General features: G+C 59.8%; 2 protein-coding genes across 3 annotated transcripts; both read right to left on the bottom strand.

Moving 5' to 3' along the window:
- Nucleotides 1-1,167: 1,167 nt before the first annotated feature.
- Nucleotides 1,168-12,333, bottom strand: F11R (F11 receptor). Its single transcript, XM_031608736.2, has 10 exons — nt 12,241-12,333; nt 9,829-9,885; nt 8,310-8,423; nt 8,086-8,229; nt 6,167-6,369; nt 5,972-6,074; nt 3,868-3,972; nt 3,401-3,410; nt 3,218-3,266; nt 1,168-1,583 (listed from the first exon to the last, which is right to left on the bottom strand). The coding sequence occupies exons 1-10, from the start codon at nt 12,284-12,286 to the stop codon at nt 1,548-1,550; spliced, it is 867 nt and encodes a 288-aa protein (XP_031464596.2). The 5' UTR covers nt 12,287-12,333; the 3' UTR covers nt 1,168-1,547.
- Nucleotides 12,334-13,724: 1,391 nt separating this feature from the next.
- USF1 (upstream transcription factor 1) lies at nt 13,725-21,603 on the bottom strand. Of its 2 annotated transcripts, none has more exons than XM_031608734.2 (11): nt 21,488-21,603; nt 19,370-19,450; nt 19,135-19,184; nt 18,751-18,863; nt 17,920-18,021; nt 17,642-17,834; nt 16,261-16,348; nt 16,090-16,148; nt 15,863-15,957; nt 14,546-14,674; nt 13,725-14,443 (listed from the first exon to the last, which is right to left on the bottom strand). In XM_031608734.2, exons 2-11 carry the CDS (start codon nt 19,375-19,377, stop codon nt 14,354-14,356), a joined length of 927 nt encoding a protein of 308 aa, XP_031464594.1. In that variant the 5' UTR covers nt 19,378-19,450; nt 21,488-21,603; the 3' UTR covers nt 13,725-14,353. The 2 variants fall into 2 exon arrangements, with proteins under 2 accessions (XP_031464594.1, XP_031464593.1); XM_031608733.2 differs by having other exon boundaries at nt 13,726-14,443; nt 18,751-18,869.
- Nucleotides 21,604-21,764: the final 161 nt, after the last annotated feature.

The following is a 21,764-nucleotide window of genomic DNA, read 5'->3' as shown; positions in this document are numbered from 1 at the left end:
CCTGCAGATCCCACTACCAGCCCTGAAGATGTCACCACCAGCCCTAGGGGTGATGTCACCAGGACAGGGAGATGTCATCATCACTGGAAATGCCACCACCAGTCCTGGAGGTGCCATCACCACCAGCACTGGAGATGCCACCGGTGCAGGGAGATGCCACCACCAGGGCAGGAAGATGTCACCACCACTGAAGATACCACTACCAGCCAGCCCTGGAGATGCCCTTACCACTGGAGGTGCCTTCACCAGGGTGGGGAGATGCCACCAGCTCAGCCCCCATCTCCACCCCTCCTGAGTCACTGTCCTCCTCTCCGTGCAGGGCTGCTCGGACCCCCGCTCGCTGCTGGGACCACCTCAGCCCATTTGGGGACAGTGTTGTCCCCGTCCCTGTCCCCATGCCCTAATGCTCTGCTAACGCCCTCCAGACCCCCCCAGCCCCACCAAGAGACACAATACTGCTGTCCCCACAACGGGGGGTGGGAGGGGGTTTCTGGGTGGGCACACAGTCACCTCCAGCCCTTGGGGACACTCAGTGACAGTTTCCCACCAGGAGGAGCAGCACAGCTCCACGCCAGCAGGGAGACTGAGGAAGAATCCCTACCCCCAATTCCCAGTGCTGCTGCCCCCAGAGCTGGGGCCCCCTCCCCGCGCTGCTCCCCCCACCTCCCGCCCCCCCCCCATACCCGTGGGGTTGGGGACACGGGGGTGACACCGATAATCGGACACGGCTCTGAGCCCGTCACTGCTGCTAACGTAGAGCATCTGCCCTATTAACCCCCCCCACCCCAGGTAGCCCCCCCAGCTTGGGGCTGCCTCCCCAACCCCCTCCAAAATCCCTGCTGCACTGAGTCCAGGTGATGTGTACACCTTTATCTATATATAGTGCCACTAATCTATATATTATATATATATATATATAAAAAAATGGGGACGAGAGGTTTCTCCCCCCCCAACACACGCACTCCCCCACTGCCCCCTCCTGCTGCCGCCTAGGGGGTCCCCTCCTCAATTTGGGGGTGGGAGGGTTAAGAAGTGATTAATAAAAGTTCTACTGACGGTTGGGAAGGGCCTGGGGGGGTCACAGAGTCATGGGGTGCCCAGCGCCGGGGAGCACAGAGCTGTGTCCCAATTCCCCCCCCAAAAAGAAAAACCAAACCAAGCACTCCATAAAGGACAACGGTTTATTGGTTTCCAGCAGGTGGGAGCAATGGGGTCTGCGCTCCCCCCTCCCCCCCACTCCTGCCCCCCAGGAGGTGATGGGGGACTCTGCTCCTGTGAGGATGCAGTGCTGGACCCCCCCCCCCCAAAGTGTGGGGACAACCGAGGGTTGGGGGGGGACAACAATGAGGCACTGCTTTGAGGGGAGGGGGTGGGGATGCCCCAAAAAGGAACCGACGTCAGGAAGGCACTGGGGAACACTTTAAAAAATGAAACTAAACAGCCCCCTCCCCTCCCCCCCCCAAAAAAAAAAAAACCAACCCAAAGCCCCCAAATAGTTCAAATCATGGTGGAGCTGCAGCGATGGGGAACATCCACACCCCATGGGGTCACACCAGGAAGGACGACGTCTGCTTGAACTCCCCCTGTGGACAGAGAGTGGTGTTGGAGGGGGGGCAAAGTGGGGGGACCCCAATACTGGTTCAGGTAATGGGATTTGGGAACCAGAAACCCCAATATTGGTTCAGATTTCATCACCGGAGGACCCCAATATCAGTTCAAAGAAAGAGATTGGTTTGGATAAAGGGAGTTGGGGACTGTGGGACCCCAATATTCATCTGGATAATGGGATTTGGGAATCAGAGACCCCAGTATTGGTTTGGATTTGGACAATGGAGGACCCCAACATCGGTTCAGCTAATGGGATTTGGGCACTCTGGGGGCCCCAGCATCAGTTCCGATAATGGGATTTGGGAACTGGGGGGATTAGTTCAGACAATGGGACTTGGGCACCGGTGGAACCCACTGTTGGTTTGAATTTGGGACCCCAGTACTGGTTTGGATAATGGGATTTAAGCACCAGGGGACCCCAGTATCAGTTCTGATAAAGTGCTGTGGGAAGTGGAGGACCCCAATATTGGTTGGGATAAAGGGGTTTGGGCACCATGGGACCCCAATATTAGTTCAGATTTGGACAATGGAGAACCCCAATATTGGTTCGGATTATGGGATTTGGGAACTGGGAGGACCCCAATATTGACACAGATAAAAGGATTTGGGCACCATGGGACCCCAATATGGCTTCAAATAATGGGATTTAAGCACTTTGGGGACCCCAGTATCGATTCAGAAAAAGGGATTTGGGAATTGGGGGACCCCAATACTGGTTCAGATTCCGGCATCGGAGGACCCCAGTATCATTCAGATAATGGGATTTGGGCACTGGGGATCCAAATTATGGTTCAGATAAAGGATTCTAAGAACTGGGAAACCCCAATATTGGTTTGATTTGGGCACTTGGGGCACCTCAATATCAGAATGGAAAATGGGATTTGGGAATTGGAGGGACCCCAATACTGGTTCAGATTTAATCACCAGAGGACTCTGATATTAGTTCAGATCATGGGATTTGGGAACTGGGAGGCCCCAGTATCAGTTTGGATAAAGGGATTTGGGAACTGGGGGGACCCCAGTATTTGTTTGGATAAGGAGATTTGGGCAGTTGGGGGAACCCAATATCAGTACAGATAATGGGATTTGGGCACTGTGGGGAACCCAATATTTGTTTGGATTAAGGCATTTGGGAACCAGGGGATCCCAATACTGGATCAGATTTGGGCTCTGGGGGAAGCCCAGTATCAGTTCAGATAATGGGCTTTGGGAACTGGGGGGACCCCAGTATTTGTTCGGATAAGGGGATGTGGGAACGGGGAGACACCAATATCAGTATGGGTTATGGGATTTGGGCACTATGGGACCCCGGTGTTGGTTCTTGGTCAATGGAGGACCCCAATATTTGTTTGGATAATGGGACTGGGGCACTGGGAGGACCCCAGTATTGGTTTGGATTTGAACACCGCTGGGACACCTGATATCGGTTGGGATAATGGCATTTGGGCACCGGGGGGACCCCGATATCAGTGTGGGTTATGTCACCTCACTGTGTTCTGGGGACACCCCTGGGAGGCACTGGGGTCCCCTCTCACCCCTTTGGCCATCAGTGTCACCCCACAGCGGTTTGGGGTTCCCCCCCCATGTTCTCCCCCCCCCCCATACTCACGTCGCTGCGCTGTGAGGGTTGGCTGTAAATCACCTTTTTGGAGGCAGTGCTGCAAAAAGAGGAGTGCATCAAGGAGGGGCTCTGCTGCCCCCCCCCCAGCCCCCCCAGTGCCCACTGGGCATCATCCGGCCCGGCACTGCAAATCCCAGCCTGGGAGGAACCGGCAGCAATGGCTGAGCTTACTCTTTTCTCTCTGTAGGGAAAAAGAGACAGAGTGGGGTTATGGGGTGATGTGTGTGGTTATGGGGTGATGTGTGGGGTTATGGGGTGATGTATGGGGTGATGCATGGGCTTATGGGGTGATGTATGGAGGCACGTATGGGGGGATGTGTGGTGTGGGGTCATGTTTAGGGCTTTGTATGGGATGATGTATGGGGTGATGTGTGGGGTGATAAGTGGGGTGATGTATGGGGTTATGTATGGGATGGTGTGTCGGGTTATGGGATGATGCATGGGCTTATGGGCTGATGTATGGGGGGACGTATGGGAAGGATGTGTGTGGTGATGTGTGGGGAGATGTATGAGGTGATGTGTGGGGTCATGTATGGGGTAGTGTGTGGGATTATGAGGTGATGTGTGGGGTGATGTGTGGGGTGATGTGTGGGGTGAATGTGCGGGGTTATAGGGCAGCATGATGGGGCTCTACTCACGGAAGTAGCCGCGGCTGTAGGCGAACCAAATCCCGAAGGCGATGAGTCCCAGCAGCATCAGCAGCACCACCACCGCTGCCACAATGCCGCCCACGTTGACCTCACCTGGGGGGAAACAGCGTGGGGCAGTGGGGGGGGTGCCGTGGGGACCCCTCTGGATTTCCCATTAGGATTCCCCTTTTAGGTTTTCCTTCAGAATTCTCCTTTAAGGATTTTCCATAGCACCCTATGGCACCCATAGCTCCCCACACCACCCATAGCACCCTATGGCACCCATAGCACTTACATCACCCCATAGCACCCCACAGTACCCTACACCACCCTATGGCAACCAAAGCACCCAATACCAACCCATAGCACCCTATGGAACCCCAGAGCACCTTACCCCACCCTATAGCACTCTACCCCACCCTCTGGCATCTATGGCACCCCACACCACCCCTCACACTTATAGCAGCCTACACCACCCCATAGCACCCTACGGGACCCCATAGCACCCTACACCACCTTTGGGCACCCATGGCACCCCACACCATCCCATTGCACCCACAGCACCCTACAACACCCCATAGCACCCTATGGGACTCCACAGCACCCTACACCACCCTCTGGCACACACGGTACTCCACATCCCCATCACATCCGTAGCACCCTACCCCACCCCATAGCACCCTACACCACCCTCTGGCACACATGGCTCCCCACACCACCCCAGAGCATCCTATGGGACCCCATAGCACCCTACACCAGCCTCTGGCATACATGGCATCCCACACCACCCCATCGCATGCATAGCAGCCTACACCACCCCACAGCACCCTATGGGACCCCACAGCACCCTACTCCACCCTGTAGCACCCTATACCAGCCTCTGGCACACATGGCACCCCACACCACCCCATCGCATCCATAGCATGCTACACCACCCCACAGCACCCTATGGGACCTTATAGCACCCTACTCCACCCCATAGCATCCTACACCACCTTCTGGCACACATGGCACCCCACACCATCGCATTGCATCCATAGCAGCCTACACCACCCCATAGCACCCTACCCCATCCCGTAGCACCCCACCCCACCCTATGGCACCCATGGCACCCTACACCACCCCATCGCATCCATAGCAGCCTACACCATCCCATAAAACCCTACCCCACCCTGTAGCATCCTATGGAACCCCATAGCACCCTACTCCACCCTGTAGCACTCTACACCACCCTCTAGCACACATGGCACCCCACACCACCCCATCGCACCCATAGCAGCCTACACCACCCCACAGCACTCTATGGGACCCCACAGCACCCTACTCCACCCTGTAGCACCCTACAGCAGCCTCTGGCATACACGGCATCCCACACCACCCCACTGCACCCATAGCAGCCTACACCACCCCATAGCACTCTACCCCATCCCGTAGCACCCCACCCTATGACACCCATGGCACCCTACACCATCCCATCGCATCCATAGCACCCTACACCATCCCATAAAACCCTACAACACCCTATAGAATCCTATGGAACCCCTTAGCACCCTACCCCACCCCGTAGCACTCTACACCACCCTCTGGCACCCGTGGCACCCCACACCATTGCATCACATCCATAGCACCCTACACCACCTCATAAGCACCCTACACCATCCCATGGCACCCTATGGGACCTTATAGCACCCTACCCCACCCTGTAGCACTCTACACCACCCTATGGCACCCATGGCACCCCACACCATCGCATTGCATCCATAGCACACTACACCACCCCACAGCACCCTACCCCACCCTGTAGCACCCTACACCAGCCTCTGGCACACATGGCATCCCACACCACCCCATTGCATCCATAGCATCCTACACCACCCCATAGCACCCTACCCCCTCCCGTAGCACCCTACACCACCCCATGGCACCCTATGGGACCCCATAGCATCCTACCCCACCCTGTAGCACCCTACACCAGCCTCTGGCATACACGGCATCCCACACCACCCCATTGCACCCATAGCACCCTACACCACCCCACAGCACCCTATGGGACCCCATAGCACCCTAGCCCACCCCATAGCGCCCATCAGGCCCCCGCTGCCCCATCTCTCACTGGCTTCCATGCGGACCGCATCCGACCTCTGCGCCGTGCCCACGTTGTTGGAGGCCTCGCAGTAATAATCGCCGGTGTCAAAGGCGCTGACGGGATTGAAGGTCTGCAGGAGGGGGGGAGGCACCCATGGGTGGGGGTGGGAAGGCTCCGGGGGTCCCATGGGTTTCCATCCCCCTCCCCCCCCCCGGCACTCACCAGCTCCCCGGTGGTGGAGTCCAGAGTGTAGGAGGAGTTGCGGAAGCTGAGGCTGCTTTTGGGGTCGGTGGGGATCAGCATGCCGTCCCGGTACCAGCGGAACGTGGGGGGGGGGGAGCCGTCCGACTCCGTACAGCGCAGCACCGCGGTGCGACCGATGGTGGCTGAGCTGGGAACGTGGGCGACCGGCTTGGAGGGGGGCACTGCAGGGGGACCCCAAAATGGTCAGTGTGTGGGGGGACAGCGGGGGGAGATCCCAAATGGGGTCATTGTAGGGGGGACAGAAGGGGAACCCCAAAAGGGTCAGTGCATGGGGGGACATCAGGGGGAGATCCCAAAAAGGTCAGTGTATGGGGGGACATCAGAGGGAGATCCCAAAATGGTCAGAGTATGGGGGAGAGAGAGGGGAGACCCCAAAAGGGTCAGCGTATGGGGGGGACATCAAAGGAGATCCCAAAAGGGTCAGTGCATGGGGGGGCAGAGAGGGGAGACCCCCAGGATGGGATCAGACTATGGGGGGACGGCGAGGGGAGACCCCAAAAGGGTCAGCATAGGGGGGACAGTGAGGGGGGGACCCCTGGGATGGGGTCAGACTATGGGGGGATGGGGACCCCCAAAAGGGTCAGAATATGGGGGGGACCCACAGAAGGGTGAACATATGGGGGTATAGAGAAGGGGGATTCCAAAGAGTCAGACTACGGCAAGACAGGGAGGGGGGACTCTCAGGATGGGGTCAGCGTATGGGGGACAGACAGAGGGGACACCCAAAAAGGGTCAGCATATGGGGGGGGGCTGTGAGAGGGGCCCCAAAAGGATCTGTGTATGAGGGACAGTGAGGAAGGATCCCCAAAATTGCTCAGCATATGGGGGGACAGGGAAGGGGGGGGACCCCAAAAGGCTCAGACGATGTGGGGACTGTGTGAAGGGACTCCAAGATGGGGACAGATTATGTGGTGACAGTGAGGGGGGATGCCCCAAAAGGGCCGGACTATTTGGGGACAGTGTGTGGGGACCACAAAAGGGTCAGTGAATGGAAGGGCAGTGTGGCGAGACCCTTGGGATGGGGTCAGACTATGGGGAGACAGAGGGGGGGACCGCAAAAGGGTCAGACTATGGGCTAAGGAGGGAAATGGGAACCATGGGGTGTGCCTCGAGGGTATGGGCACCTCCACTGCCCCTATGGGTTCTATAGGGAGCCACCCCCCCGATTCCATTCCCCTATGGGTTCTATAGGGTGACCCACATGGTTCACCTCCCCTATGGGTTCCATGGGGAAACACCAACCTGATTCACCACCCCTATGGGTTCTATAGGGAACTGTCAACCCCTGGGGTCACCTCCACTGCCCCTATGGGTTCTATAGGGAAAAACTAACCCAAAGAGCACGGGGTTCCCTCCAATAATGTAGTGACATTCACGTCCCTTTATGGGCTCCATGGGGAACCACCATCCTGATTCACCCTGTCCAGGCTCTATAGGGGAGCACCAACCTGGTTCATTTCCCCTATGGGTTCTATAGGGAAACACTGATACAAAGAGCACCGGGTACAACCCAAGAACATGGGAACATTCACCTTCACCCCAGCCCTACTGGGGATGTGGAGAGGTGGGGACATGGGGATGGGGGACATGGGGACATGGGGGTATAGAAGATGAGGATGTGGGGGCATGAGAATGTGGGGAAGTGGGGACACGAGGATGTGGGGACATGGAGATGCGGAGAAGTCAGGACGTGGGACGTGGGGAAGTGGGGACACGGAGATGTGGGGATGTGAGGACATGGGGAAGTGGGGAAGTGGAGATGGGGGGACATGGGGAGGTGGGAAGATGGGGAACTGGGGACATTCAGACATGGGGACATGGGGATGTAGGAACATGAGGACATGGGGACACACGGACGTGGCGATGTGGGGACCCACCCTGGACAATGAGGTTGACCTCCGACTTGGCGATCTGGGAGCTGTCCCCCACCACCTCACAGATGTATTTCCCCGTGTCCTCCCGCGTCACCGTGCTGAAGTGGATGGAGGTGACGGAGAACACGACGCGGTTCTTGTAGGGGTCTGCGGGGAGAGGTGGAGGGTTGGGGGACGGACAGACGGACAACACGGCGCCACCCACAGCTCCAAGCCCTGTGTAGTACCTGTGAGTGCCCCCGCATAGTAGAAGAGCACCAGGGAAGAGCCCTTCTGGAACTTCCACTCGATGCGGGGATTTCCCCAGTCGGAGCGGTACGCAGAGCACGGGATGTCGACGGCTGCGGGGAGAGATGGAGCTCAGCGGGGGGAGCAGCACCCCAAAACCCAACTGCTGCGGGTGGGGGGGGGCTTGGCGGGGGCATGGGGGGCTCCTGTGGGGTTGTAGGAGACTCCTGTTGGGCCACAGTGGGGCTCATGAAGGGTTATAGGGGGCTTAGTGAGGTTATGGGATGCTCACGTGGGGCTATGAGGGCTTGGTGGGGCCAGAGGGTGCTCATATGGGTCATGGGTGCTCCTGTGGGGTCATGGGGTGCTCCTGTGGGGTCATGAGGGGCTTGGAAGGGTCATGGGGTGCTCGTGCGGGGCCATGGTGGGGCTCATTGGGGGTCATGTGGTACTTGTGGGGCCATGGGGGCTTGGTGGAGTTATGGGATGCTCATGTGGGGTCATGGTGGGGCTCATGGGGGGTTATAGGGAACTTGGTGAAGTCATGGGGTGCTCAAATGGAGTCATTGTGGGCTTGGTGGGGTTATGGGATGTTCATGTGGGGTCATGAGGGGCTTGGGAGGGGCATGGGGTGCTCGTGTGGGGCCATGGTGGGGCTCATGGGATACTTGTGGGGCCACGGGGGGCTTGATGGGTTATGGGATGCTCATGTGATGTCATGGGGTGCTTGGTGGGGCCATAGGGTGCTCATGTGGGGTCATGGGGTGCTCTGTTGGGTTATGGGGGGCTTGGTGAGGATATGGAATGCTCATGTGGGGTCATGGTAGGGCTCATGCGGGGTTATAGGGGACTTGGTGAGGTCATGGGGTGCTCAAGTGGAGTCATGGTGGGCTTGGTGGGGTTATGGGATGCTCATGTGGGGTCATGAGGGGCTTGGGAGGGGCATGGGGTGCTCGCATGGGGCTACGATGGGGCTCATGGGGGGTTATGAGGGATTTGGTGGGGCCGCGGGGTGCTCATGTAGGGTCATGAGAGGGCTCATGCAGAGCCATGGGATGCTCTTGTGGGGTTATGGGGAGCTTGGTGCAGCTGGGTGCAATCTTGGGATGTTCAGGTGCAGTCATGGGATCCTTATGTGGGGCCACTGGGTACTCAGTGGGGTTATGGAGTTCATGTGTGGGGCCAGGAGGGGCTCACATGGGGGTCATGGGCTTTTGCTGGGGACATGGGGCAGTTAATAGGACTGTGGGGCATTAAATGGGGCTGTGGGGTGGTTGTTGGGCCACTGGGCACTTGATGAAGCTATGGGGTGGTTAATGGGACCAAGGGGTTGATGACAGGGCCATGGGGCACTTAATGGGGCCTGGGGAACTTGATGGGGTGGCTAATGGGCCAGGGGGCACTTGATGTGGCCATGGGATGGTTGATGGGACCACAGGGCAGTCAGTGTGGCTGTGGGGCAGTTAATGGGGCCGTGGGGCACTTGATGGCCCGAAGCTGTGGGTCGCAGTGACTCACGTTGGTTCTCAGGCACTTCCTTCGTCTCCGAGGTGACCTGGGCGCCCACCAGGGACACTGCGGGAGCGGAAGTGGCTGAGTGACACGGGAGAGGGAGGGAGAGGACCCCTCCGCGTCACCCACCCGTTATCAGATCTCTTATCAGCCTCGTTAATCAGTGCCCAGATGTGGTTAGCGATTAACGGCACCTCCCGACCCGCGCGTTTATTAGCACAGGGTCACAGCTCTGCAGCACTGCTGCCTGCGCTCCTGGGATGGCACAGTGACCGGGAGGTGACGGCGTGGGGCAGGAGGAGGTGACGGTATGGGGCACAAGGAGGTGACCCCACACAGAGCCGGAAAATCCCGTTGTGCCAGCTGCCACCTGCGTCACCTCCCGGTTTCGCACCACTCCCCACGCTCCGGGCACACACACACACGCGTGTGCACGCACGCACGCCTGTCCTCGCACGCTCACCCCACGCTGACCCCCCATCCCCCGCTCCGGTGCCTGACGTTGTGAAGCGGTGGAATGCAGTGGTGACCCCCAGGGGCTGTGGGCCCCATTGCTGTGGGTCCAGACAGTCGCTGCGCCGCTGAGTCACTGCAGGGACACCGCCCTGCGCCGCTCCCACAACGCCTGGGGCACCGCGGTGCCACCGAACCAAAACACCAAGGGGGGGAACCACCATGTCCCCAAACCCAAGGAGGTTGGCCACCACGGTGTCCCCAAGTGCCACAGCATCCCCAGGTCCAAGGGGGAAACCGCTGTGATGACCCCAAACCCAAGAAGAAAGGCCACCACAGTGTCCCCAAGCACCGTGGTGTCTCCAAACCCAAATGGAGAGACTGCTGTGGTGTCCTCAAGACCAAGAAGAAAGGCCACCATGGTGTCCCCAACTGCCACAGTGTACTCAGACCCAAGGAGGAAGGCCACCACGGTGTCCCCAAGCACTGCAGTGTCCCCATACCCAAGGACGAAGGCCACTATGGAGTCCCCAAACCCCATAGAGTCCCCAGGCCCAACTGGAGAGACCACTGTGGTGTCCCCAAGCCCAAGGAAGGAGACCAGCACAGTGTCCCCAGATCACACAGTGCCCCCACACCCAAGCAAAGAGCCCACTGTGGCGTCCCCACACCCTGTGGTTTGGGACCACTGCTCACCACAATGTCCCTGAGCCCCATGGAGGCTTTGGAGACACCGTGCCAAAAGGGCAGGAATGGCAGCACCTGGCAGTGGCTGTGGGGCCACCTGGAAATGGGGGGGGTTGGGATTGGGACCCACAGGAAGCGGCGGTGGGGACAGGAAATGTGAAGCGGGGACGGGAAGAGCTGCAGCCACTGCACAATGGGGACATGGGAAGGGCAGCAGCCGGGCGAAAAAAAAAAACAACCCAAAATGACCCAATTTGGAGTCCCAGTGTCCTGGGTCACACGGGTCACTTGGGTCACACACCTGCTCCCATCCCCAGGGCCCTAAAAGAGTTAATGCCAACACCACCCCGAGACAAAGGAGGGGACGTCACTGCCACCATCACCGCACAGTGACGGAAGGGGAACTCCATGGGGAGAGGTGAAACTTTGGCCTTCGGGTACACATTAACCCGGAGCGGGGACCCACGGCTCCTCCTCTGCCACCGGCGGGACGGGGATGGGGCTGTCCCCATTGCTGTCCCCATTGCTGTCCCCACTGCTGTCCCCACTGCTGCGCCCACAACTACGCCCTCGGCTGAGGACGCCCATGGCAGGACGGGATGTTTGCAGAGCCATTTCCGCAGTTATTCTCCCCAAATCTTCAGCCTGGATGTCCTCGGGGCTGTCACTGCGGGGCCACCAGCATCACCCCGAACTGCTGGGGGGCAGAGCGGGGACAGCAATGGGGCAGAGGGGGCACAGATGGGGTGGAAGGAACAGATTTGGGGTGGAAGGGGACACAGATAGGGTGGAAGGGACACATTTGGGATGGAAGGGGACACACGGTTCCCCGGCACAGATGCATGGCCGATTGCTGTGACTGTGCCACCACCAGGGATGGGTGACGATGTCCCCCAAGGGCTTCGTCCCCACGGGAGGAAGGGAAAGTTCTCCTGCGGCCGCAGAACGCGCAGCGGGACGGGGACAACAACGGACGGGACAACAGCGGACGGCAGGGCGGCGTCCCCGCGGTGCCGGCGGCATTCCCACACCGGCAGCGTCCCCACGGCCGCGCTTTGGGTTTTTCCCCCACGCCAACACCGCGGATCCCCCATAGCGGTGCCCGCACCCCATTATCGTCGCTCCGAACCTCCACGATCGCGGGCGGACCGGAGCCCGGCGTGGAGCGAGACCCGAACACCGGGGGTCGCGCATCGCCCCAGCGCCGCTCCAACGCCGCCCTCCGCGGCCTAACCCCGCTCCCCCCCCCGTCCCCCAGCCCCCCGTCCCGCTACTCACCGGCCGCCGCGCACAGCAGCACGAGGGGCCGCACCCCGCCCGCCATCGCCGCCGCACTGACCCCGCGCCCCAGGTGCGGCCCCGCCCCGCCCAGGTGCGTCCCGCCCCCCCTCCCCGCGCTGATTGGGGGCGGTCGCCCCGCCTCCTCGGGGACGGGCCAACCCGGCGACGCCCCTTCGGACAGGTGCGGATGGCCCCGCCCCTCGCTCGGCTCCATTGGCCGCGCCGCCTGTCTCGTCAAGGAGAGAACACCTACGATAGGCTGAAAAAGAGGCCGCGCGCGACACAGGTGTGCAGAGGGCGGGGCGCGCCGGCCAATCAGAGAGAGCGCTGTAACTTTTGACCAATGGGAACGCTTTGCGCCCCGTCTGCACCTCCCGGGCGGGGAGACGGGCCGCTGCCATGGAGACGGGCCGTGAGGCCTGTAGGCCTCAGTGCTCCCAGTACAACTCGTGCTCCCCGCACTCCTAGTATTCAGTGCTCCCCTGGGGCCACAGGGTGCAACTATGTCAAGCCACAATGTTGTGACACAGTGAGAGTGGCATGGTGACATCACGGTGACATCATGGTGACACTGCCTGCTGGTCCCCACCCTGTCAGCCCACTCCTCATCACCCAATGGAGAGGTGACACGGGGGTTCCCAAGGCCCCCATGGCTGAGCCCTGACACACACACATGTCCACAGGGCTCCAAACTAGCACCCCAATTACCCCTAATTAACAGTGGGGAGCTGCCAGCACCACCTCCCAACGTTAATCAGGGGCTGCAGGAATGAGAAGAACATGGCCTCCAGCTCTCCAGCCCCATAGGGAGATGACAGAGGTGACATGTGGGGCTGGGGGACAATGGGGGGACAAATGGGTTAGGAGGGACAGGACAGGGGTGGGGGACATGGGGGACAAAGAGGTTGTGGATGACAGGACAGAGGTAGGGAACACAGTGGGGACATGGGGGCCAGGAGAGGGATGGGAGACATGGTAGGGACAGGGGGGGACAGGGCAGGGGGGGGGGACATGGGAGACAAAGGAGTTGGGGGGGGACAGGAGAGGAGTGTGGGACACGATGAGGACATTGGACAAAACAAGGATGGGGGACAAAGCAGGACAAAGGGCTTGGGGGGGGGGACAGGGCATGGGTGGGGGGTCGTGATGGGGATATGAGGGACAAAAGGGGGGACAGGACGGGGTAGGGGACATGGGGGACAACAGGGTTGGGAGAGGGGAGGATGAGGTGGGGAACATGGGAGGACAGGATGGGGGGGGGACATGGTGGGAACATGCGGAAGAAGGAAGAATGGGACAGGGCTGGAGGGGTCACAATGGGGCAGGGGGGAAGACACTGGACATATGGTGACAACGGGGGTGGGGGGACACAACGGGACATGGTGGGGCTGAGGGGACAGCGGACCACAGTGGGGTGAAGGGGACAGAGAAGCGCTGGGGAGGAGGGGAACATTAGGACACACGGGGTGGGGGGGGTCGAGAAAGGGAATCACTGTGAGGTCCTGGAAAAACAAATCACTATTTTTATTTCGTTTTGCTTTTTTTTTTCTTTTGAAATTCAGAGAGTTTTTAAAAAAAAAAGTCATGGCCCGCCAGAGCGGTGGGTGGGGGGAGGGGGGAAGAGAGGTGTGAGGACAGAGGGGAGGGACCCTGCACCCCAGTGGGGGACAAAGAGCCACCACTGCCCCCTGGGAGAGGGGTGACACCCTGGGAAATGGGGGGTGACACCCTGTGGAAAGGGAGGGCGGTGACAATGTGGGGGGGTGACACCCTGGGGATGACACTGGGGTGGGGGGGCTGGGGTGACACCCTGGGGAAAGGGGGTGACAATGGAGGGAGGAGTGACATCCTGGGGGAGGGGTGGGGGGGTTTGACTCCCAAAGGGGTGACACCGGAGGGGTGGACTGGGGAGGGAGTGGGGGGGGGCCGAGGCAGTGCTGGGGGCAGCAGGGTCGCCTGGCCGAGAGCGTGTGCAGGAAGCGCAGGGATGTGGGGGCACAAACCAAATGGGGCTGGGGGGCTCCTCACGTCACCCTGGGGCTGGGTGGGGTGATGATGAGGAGGGGGCGCGGGGGGGTTGGGGGCTGCGGGGGGGTCCCCGTCCCCGGGGTCAGTGGCTCTCATTCTTGATGACGATCTCCACACCATGCTGGCGGAGTTGCGTCCGGAGGATCAGGTTCTTGCTCTTCAGCTCCTCCACCTGATGGGGTTGGGGGGGCAGGGGTGAGGCTGTGGGGCCCCATTCTGATCATGAGACCCCCCCCCCCCCCCCCCCCCCACCTCCCACCCCCCTGGCACTCACCTGCTGCCGTAAGACCTCGTTGTCCATCTGGAGCTGATCCAGGCCCTGCAGCTCCTCAGAGAGGCGGTGGTTGCTCTGCCGCAGCTCCTGGATGTAGTCGCAGGCTTTCGAGAGGATTCCCCCTTTGCTCTGTGGGATTGGTTTTGGGGGAGGGACAGGAGGTGAGAGGGGAGGCAGCCGCCACACTCCCAGATCTCGCATCCCCACCCCATGGATCTGGCAAACAAGTGTGGCCCCGTGGGTGGGGGACCCCAATGACACGGGATGCCACAGATGTGGGACCCCCGATGCAGGACCCCATGGATAGAGGACTCCAATAAAGTAGGATCCCAAGGATGGGGGACGCCAATGAAGTGTGATCCCATGGATGTGAGATTGCATAGATATTGGGATTCTGTGTCCCGTTAGTATCCCCTGACACAGGATGCCATAGATGTGGGATCTCCATGATTCAAGATCCTATAGATCCTGGATCCCAATGAAACGGGATCCCATGGATTGGGGATCCCATTGGATGAGACCTCCTGTATGTGGGACCCCAATGATATGGGGTCCCAATGGATAGAGGATCCCATAAACGCACTACCCCAAATGACCCAGGACCCCAATGGATACGGGATCCCATAAATGCACATAGGTGGAGGACTCCAACGGACACAAGACCCCAGCAACATAGGATGAAATTGATGCAGCACCCCAATGATACAGGATCACATAGATAGGGGACCCCAACAGATTTGAGAACTCCTAGATGTTGGACCCCAGCAATATGGGATCCCAATGGATGCTTGACACCGGTGATACAGGACCCCAACGGATATGAGATCTCATAAGCGCTCAACCCCAATGGATATGAGATCCCTTAGATGCATAACCCCATAGATGGGGGATTCCAATGGACACAGGACCCCAACAACATAGGATAAAATAGATGCAGTACCCCAGTGATGCAGGATCCTGTGGATGTGGGATCCCAGTGATGCAGGACCCCAATGGACACCAGACCCTAATGGACACGGGACCCCAGTGAAGTGGGATCCCATGGATTGGGGACCCCAATGGATTTGAGGCTTCATGGATGCAGGACCCCAGATGGATGCTGGACACTAGTGATACAGGAGCCCAATTGATATAGGATCCCACAGATGCTCAACTCCAAAGGATAAGGGACCCCAATGAATATGGGATCCTATAAATGCTCAACCACAATGGATACAGGGCCCCATAGATGCTTGACCCTATTCTCCATCCCACAGACCGTTCCCAGCCCCACACTCCCTCTGCATCCCCCCGTCCCGTTTCCCCCCCACCCCATACCTGCCCCGACTTGGTGTTCTCCATGGAGCAGTCGGGGATGATCTTGGAGAGCTGCACGATCCAGTTGTTGATTTTGTCCCGGCGCCGGCGCTCCACTGCAAGCAGAGGGGACAGGGACATCAGTGCCCTCACTGGGGACAAAGCCAGGCCCCCCAAACCCACAGATCCTTTTGGGGGTCTCTGTCCACCTCCTGCCTGCCTGGGGGGCACTGATCCCACAACGGTACCTTCGTTGTGCTGCGCCCGACGCTTCTCATCCCGGGTCGCCCGCGGCGCCTCTGCTTTCCTGCAGGAAGAGCAGCAGGGTCAGTGCTGGCCCCCCACACCATGCCCCATGGAATCCGCCCTATGGAAACACCTCCCCCTAGCATGCCCCCCACAGTGAGGCTGGTACTCACGGGGAGTAGGGATGGGCACGGGGGGCGATGGAGCGCTGCGTCCCACCCTGCAGGACCTCCTGGGGGGACATCATCACGAAGAATTGCCCTGAACGGACCCAAAATGAGCAGTGGGGTCAGGCGTGGGGTGCAGTGCTAAGTCCTGCAGCAGGGACCTGCAGTGCCAGCTGGCCCCTTCCCCACCTCCATCACTGTCCTGTCCCCATCCTCATTCCCCCCATTAACTCCACCCATCCCTGTCCCCATCTTCATTCTCATATCTTCATTCCAATCTCCATCCCATCCCATCCCCATCTCCTTGTCCCTATCTCCACCCCAATTCTCATCCCAAACCACATCCCCATGTCTCTATCCCCATCCATGTCTCCATGTTCATCTCCATCCACATCCCCACGTTTCCACCTCAATCTCCAACCACATCCCCAGGTCCCCATGTTCACCTTCATCCCTGTCCTATCCCCACCCATCCCCATTCTTGTCCCCATCTCCATCTCCACCTTTATCCCCATCCTCATCCCCATCCCTATCGCCATCTTCATCTATGTCCTCTATTTTCACTCCTATCCCCACTCTCGTCCCAGTCTTTATCTCCATCCCTTTCCCCATCTGTCTCCACCTCCATCCCCGTCCCCCATCCCTATCGCCATCTTCATCTATGTCCTCTATTTTCACTCCTATCCCCACTCTCGTCCCAGTCTTTATCTCCATCCCTTTCCCCATCTGTCTCCACCTCCATCCCCGTCCCCCATCCCCACCTTTGTCCCCACCACTATCCCACCCGTCCCCATCCCAATCTCCATCCTCGTCTCTATCTCCATTCCTGTTCCCATTCTTGTCCCAATCTTTATCCCCACCCTTGTCCTCAATCTAATCTCCATCCTTTCCCCATCCATCTCCATCTCCATCCATGTCCTCCATCTCCACTCTTGTTCCCAGTCTTTGTCCCCATTCCTGTCCCCATCCCAATCTCCATCCCTTTCCATATTCCCATCTCCAACTCCATTCGTTTCCCCCATTCCCATCCTTGTCCCCATTCCTGTCCCAACCTCTATTCCCACCCCTGTCCCCATTCCAATCTCCATCTCCATCCCTGTCCTCCATCTCCACCCCTGTCCCTATTCTTGTCTCACCCTTTATCCCCACTCCTGTCCCCATCCCAATCTCCATCCATGTCCCCCATCCCCACTCGTGTCCCAATCTCTATCCACACTACTGCCCCACCCCAACCTCCATCCCTTCCTCCATCTCCATCCCCATCCACACTTGTCCCAATCTCCATCCCCATCCCAGTCCCCCTTCCCATCCCAGCCCTCACCTCCTTCCCCATCCTCATCCCTGTCCTCACCTCCATTCCTGCCCCCATCCCCACCCCCCCCCATACCAGTGGGGGTGGGCTGCCCCAGCAGCGCCTCCGAGTTCTGCGTGGTGACAACGGCGGTGGCGGTGGTCCCGGCGCCGGCAGACGTGCCAGTGTCGGCCACGGCCGCGGTGGGGAAATAGGTGTAGTGGGTCTCAGTGGCCGTTGCCTCCGTCTCCACCGCATCGTCGCTGGTGAAGGCACCCTGGATGACGGCCTGGAGGGGACGGCGACGGCGGGTGGCACATTGGGACGGGACCCCCAGCCCCAGCATCTCCCCTGTGCCACCCCCCAGTGCCCACCTGTGTCATGGACTGTGTGGCGGGGTACCCGCTGATGGCGCTGGTGCCTTCCGTCTGTCCGTCCAGCTGTCCGTCCGCCACTTGGATCACCCTATACATCACCTGCAGGCAGAGATCCGTGTCACTCCTCAGGTCTAAGCCCCATTCTCAGGGGTTCCCCAATGCTGGGTCCCCAATGTGCCCCCCGATCCCATTCCTGCATGCCACTGTTCTCTGTGCCGAAGACATACTTGCCCCCCACATCTCCATGCCTCGACCCCTATATCCCCGCACCCCCATACCCCACATCCTCATGTCTCCCTGTCCCCCCATATACCATGTCCCCATGTCCCCCTATATCCCATGTCCCTGTGCCTCCCTGTCCCTTGTCCCTATATCTCATCTACCTTGACCCCATATTCCCCAGACCCCCATTCCCCATATCCCACGTTTGCACATCCTCATGTCCCCCTGTTCCTTTTCCCCGTATCCCATGCCACCTAACCCCACATTCTCCAGACCCTCAAATCTCACATCCCCATGTTCACCTGCCCCCCGTATCTTGCATCTCCTTGCCCTCATGTCCTCCTGTCCCTTGCCCCTATATCCAATGTCCCCTGATCCCCCATTCTCCAGACCCCCATATCCGCACATTCCCATGTCCCCCCGCCCCCCACGTCTCCATGTCCTCATGTCCCCCTGACTGTTGCCCCTACATCCCACATCCCCTGACCCCACATTCCCCTGACCCCACATCCCATGTCCCCCTACCCCTATAACCCATGTCCCTTTTACCCCCATATCCCCTCACCCCACATCCCACATTCCTTGCCCCCCGTTCCCACCCCATACCTGCGTGCCGCCATTCTCTGTGCGGAAGACATATTTGATATTGGGGTCAGGGAAGGTGGCGGCGGACTGGATGCTGGCGATGGCGACACTGGTGGGATCCTCTCCTGTGGCCACTGCACCTTGGGGACAGGTGGGCAGCATGGGGCCGTGGTGGGAAGGGGGTTGCCATCATCCCACCAGGACCCCCCCATAGTGGGGAAGGGACAGCTGTCACCCTACCAGGACCCCTCATGCTGGGGAGGGAACGACTGTCACCCCACCAGGCCACCCCTTCTGGATCATGGGCTGGTATTAACAGGTTGTTCCGTGTCACCAAGGGGTTTGGGACAGAACGGGTGAGGATGGGGCTCACAAACACCTGGGACAAAGATGGGGACCCCTCACCTTCCTGGATTTGCACCGTTCCCTCTTCCGTCTCGGCTGCTTTCTGCTGTCTGCAGGGACAGAGGCAGAGCAATGAGGATCTGTCCTCGTGTCCCACGTCCCCATGTCCCCCCATCCCCCCCCCACACTGGCCGCCCTGCTGACCACAGCCCTGTGACCAACCCCAAACCCAGACCCAGTCCTCCCGTGACCGCAGTCCCCCCACAGGGTGACCCCAGGCAGTGCTGGCACTCACCCCTTCATCGCTCCGCTCGGCCGTGCATCAGAGGCAGTGGCAGACAGTGCTGCAGCACTCAGAGCCCGGTGGGGACTCAGCCTGGATAGGGACATGGGGACAAACCACATGAGGTTTGGGGTATGGGGTCCAGAAGATGAGGATAGAGAGCATGGGAATGTGAGGTTTGGGGTATGGGGTTCAGGATATAGGGACAAAGGGCATGAGGACACCAGATTTGGGGTACAGGGACATGGAGACATGAGGTTTGGGGTATGGGGTCCAGGAGATGGGGACAGAGGATGTAGGGTTGTGAGGTTTGCGGTGTGGAAACACAAGGTTTGGGGTAGGGTATGGGATTCAGGATATGGGGACAGATGGTGTGGGAATGCAAGGTATGGGGTATGGAGACATGGGGACATGAGGTTTGGAGTTCAGGATATGGGGATGTGAGGTCTGGGGTATGGGCACATGAGATTTGGGATATGGGATCATGAGGTTCAGGATACAGGAAAAGAAGAGATGGGGACACAAGGTATGGTGTTCAGGATATAGGGACAAAAGGCATGAGGATACCAGATTCAGGGGACAGGGGCATGGAGACACAAGGTTTGGGATATGAGGTCCAGGATATGGGGACAGACGACATGGGAACGTGAAGTCTGAGGTACAGGGTACAGAATATGGGGACAGAGGACGTGGGGATGTGAGGTATGGAATATGGAGTCCAGGATCTGAGGACACGGGGTGTGGAACATGAGGTTTGGCGTACAGGATTCAGGACATGGGGACAGAGGATATGGGAATGTGAGATTTGGGGTATAGGAACATGAGACTTGGGATATGGGATCACAAGGTTCAGGACATGGGTATGGGGACATGAGGTTTGGGGTTCAGGATATGAGGACATAGGGAATGGGGACATGAGGGTTGGGGCATGGGGGGTGAGGATATAGGGACAGGAGGTTCAGGATATGGGGATGGGGGACAAAGGGATGAGAGGACATGGGAACATGGGAACACGAGATCTGGGATATGGGGACGTGAGGTTCAGGATATGGGGAGGACAGGATTTGGGGATGGGGGGCAAGAGGATGTGGGGCAGGAACACTGGGGACGTGGGGACAGAAGAAATGGGAACACAGGGACGCAGGTTTTTGGGACATAATGGGATATGGGGACAGGAGATATGGGACATGGGGACGGGGAGAAATGGGGACGGGGGGACACAGGGACACAGCACCAGACGCTCCCAGCGCTGACCCCCAACCCTGACCCCCACCACCACAGCCGCCAGGGAGGTGACACAGAACGGGCACCGGGGCCAGGGGTGACACAGCCACCAGTGTGCGTGGGGACAGCAGCAGTGTCCCCATCTGTCACCAGGGCCCTTTTTAGGTGTCCCCTGTTTCACTTTCGCATCTTGGGAGGGGGGGTGGGTAGCGTCCCTCGGGGTGGTGGCAGTGCCCCACTGGGGGGTGGCAGCACCCCTCGCCCCCACCCCCCAAAGTGTCCCCACAGGGGTGACGGCCCTGGAGGTGGCAGTGTTCCCAGGGGAGAAGAGTGGCCCTGTGGTGAGGGGGGGGGGAGGGTTGTCCCCAAACTGGTGGGAAGGGGGCGGGGAGGCAACCGTGGCTTCAGCGTCACTCCCCCTCCATATCCAGCCCCCATCCCCCCATTTTGGGTCATTTCAGGCCGAGGCCACCGAAGTGTCACCCCAAGGGGGGGGGGAGGGATGGTGGGGGGCGGGTTAAGGGGGGGGGCACACCCCAAAATAGAGCCCTCATCGCACAACCGAAGGGAACCCCCCTACCCCCCACACCCTCTGCATAGGGGGGTGACAATTTGGGGGTGGGAGACATAAAAGCGGGGGGAGCGACAACGTGGTGGAGGGGGGCACAGCGTGGGGTGACCCGGGACACGAAGGGGGGGGTGACAATTTGAGGGGGGGGAACACAAAGGGGGCGACAATGGGAGGGGTGAAGGCCGCGGGGGGTGACAGCCGTGGGACGGCACTCGGGGAGGGGACACCGCGCTGTGGGGGGGGGGGAAAGGGACGGGAGGAGAAGGGGCGGCCCCCGGGGGGGTGTGGGCGGCTGTGGGGGGCAGCGCGGGGGGCGGGGGCCGCTCCGTCCTTACCCTGTGCGCGCTCGGCCCCTCGTCTCGCCATGGAGCCCCGCACATGCGCACCGCGCCGCGCCGCCGCCGCCATGGCGGAGCCGGGCGGAAGTGGGCCGCGAAGCCCCGCCCCGCGCTGCCATCTTGGGGCGGTGGCGTTGCGAGAGCAGCAGAGCGCCGCCATCTTGGAGTTGGGCGCGCGAAACCCTCCCGGCCGCCATCTCATGGGGGGGGCGCCATCTTACACGGCGAAGCGCGGGGCTTCCGCTCGGCGCCATCTTGGAAGCGGGCAGCACTC

This window comes from Phasianus colchicus, chromosome 30, assembly GCF_987193195.1.
Source record: "Phasianus colchicus chromosome 30, bPhaCol1.hap1.1, whole genome shotgun sequence".
Classification (NCBI taxonomy): domain Eukaryota; kingdom Metazoa; phylum Chordata; class Aves; order Galliformes; family Phasianidae; genus Phasianus; species Phasianus colchicus.
This window is presented reverse-complemented; position numbering and strand designations above follow the sequence as displayed.

Coding starts and splice junctions, on each gene's coding strand:
- F11R (XM_031608736.2), bottom strand. CDS start 12,286: ATGGCGGGCGGGGTGCGGCCCCTCGTGCTGCTGTGCGCGGCGGCCG. Junction 9,886..12,240: donor GCTGCTGTGCGCGGCGGCCG/GTGAGTAGCGGG, acceptor CCGCTCCCGCAG/TGTCCCTGGTGGGCGCCCAG. Junction 8,230..8,309: donor CTATGCGGGGGCACTCACAG/GTACTACACAGG, acceptor CTCTCCCCGCAG/ACCCCTACAAGAACCGCGTC.
- USF1 (XM_031608733.2), bottom strand. Junction 17,835..17,919: donor CCACACAGTCCATGACACAG/GTGGGCACTGGG, acceptor CGTCCCCTCCAG/GCCGTCATCCAGGGTGCCTT. Junction 14,675..15,862: donor AGAACACCAAGTCGGGGCAG/GTATGGGGTGGG, acceptor CCAATCCCACAG/AGCAAAGGGGGAATCCTCTC.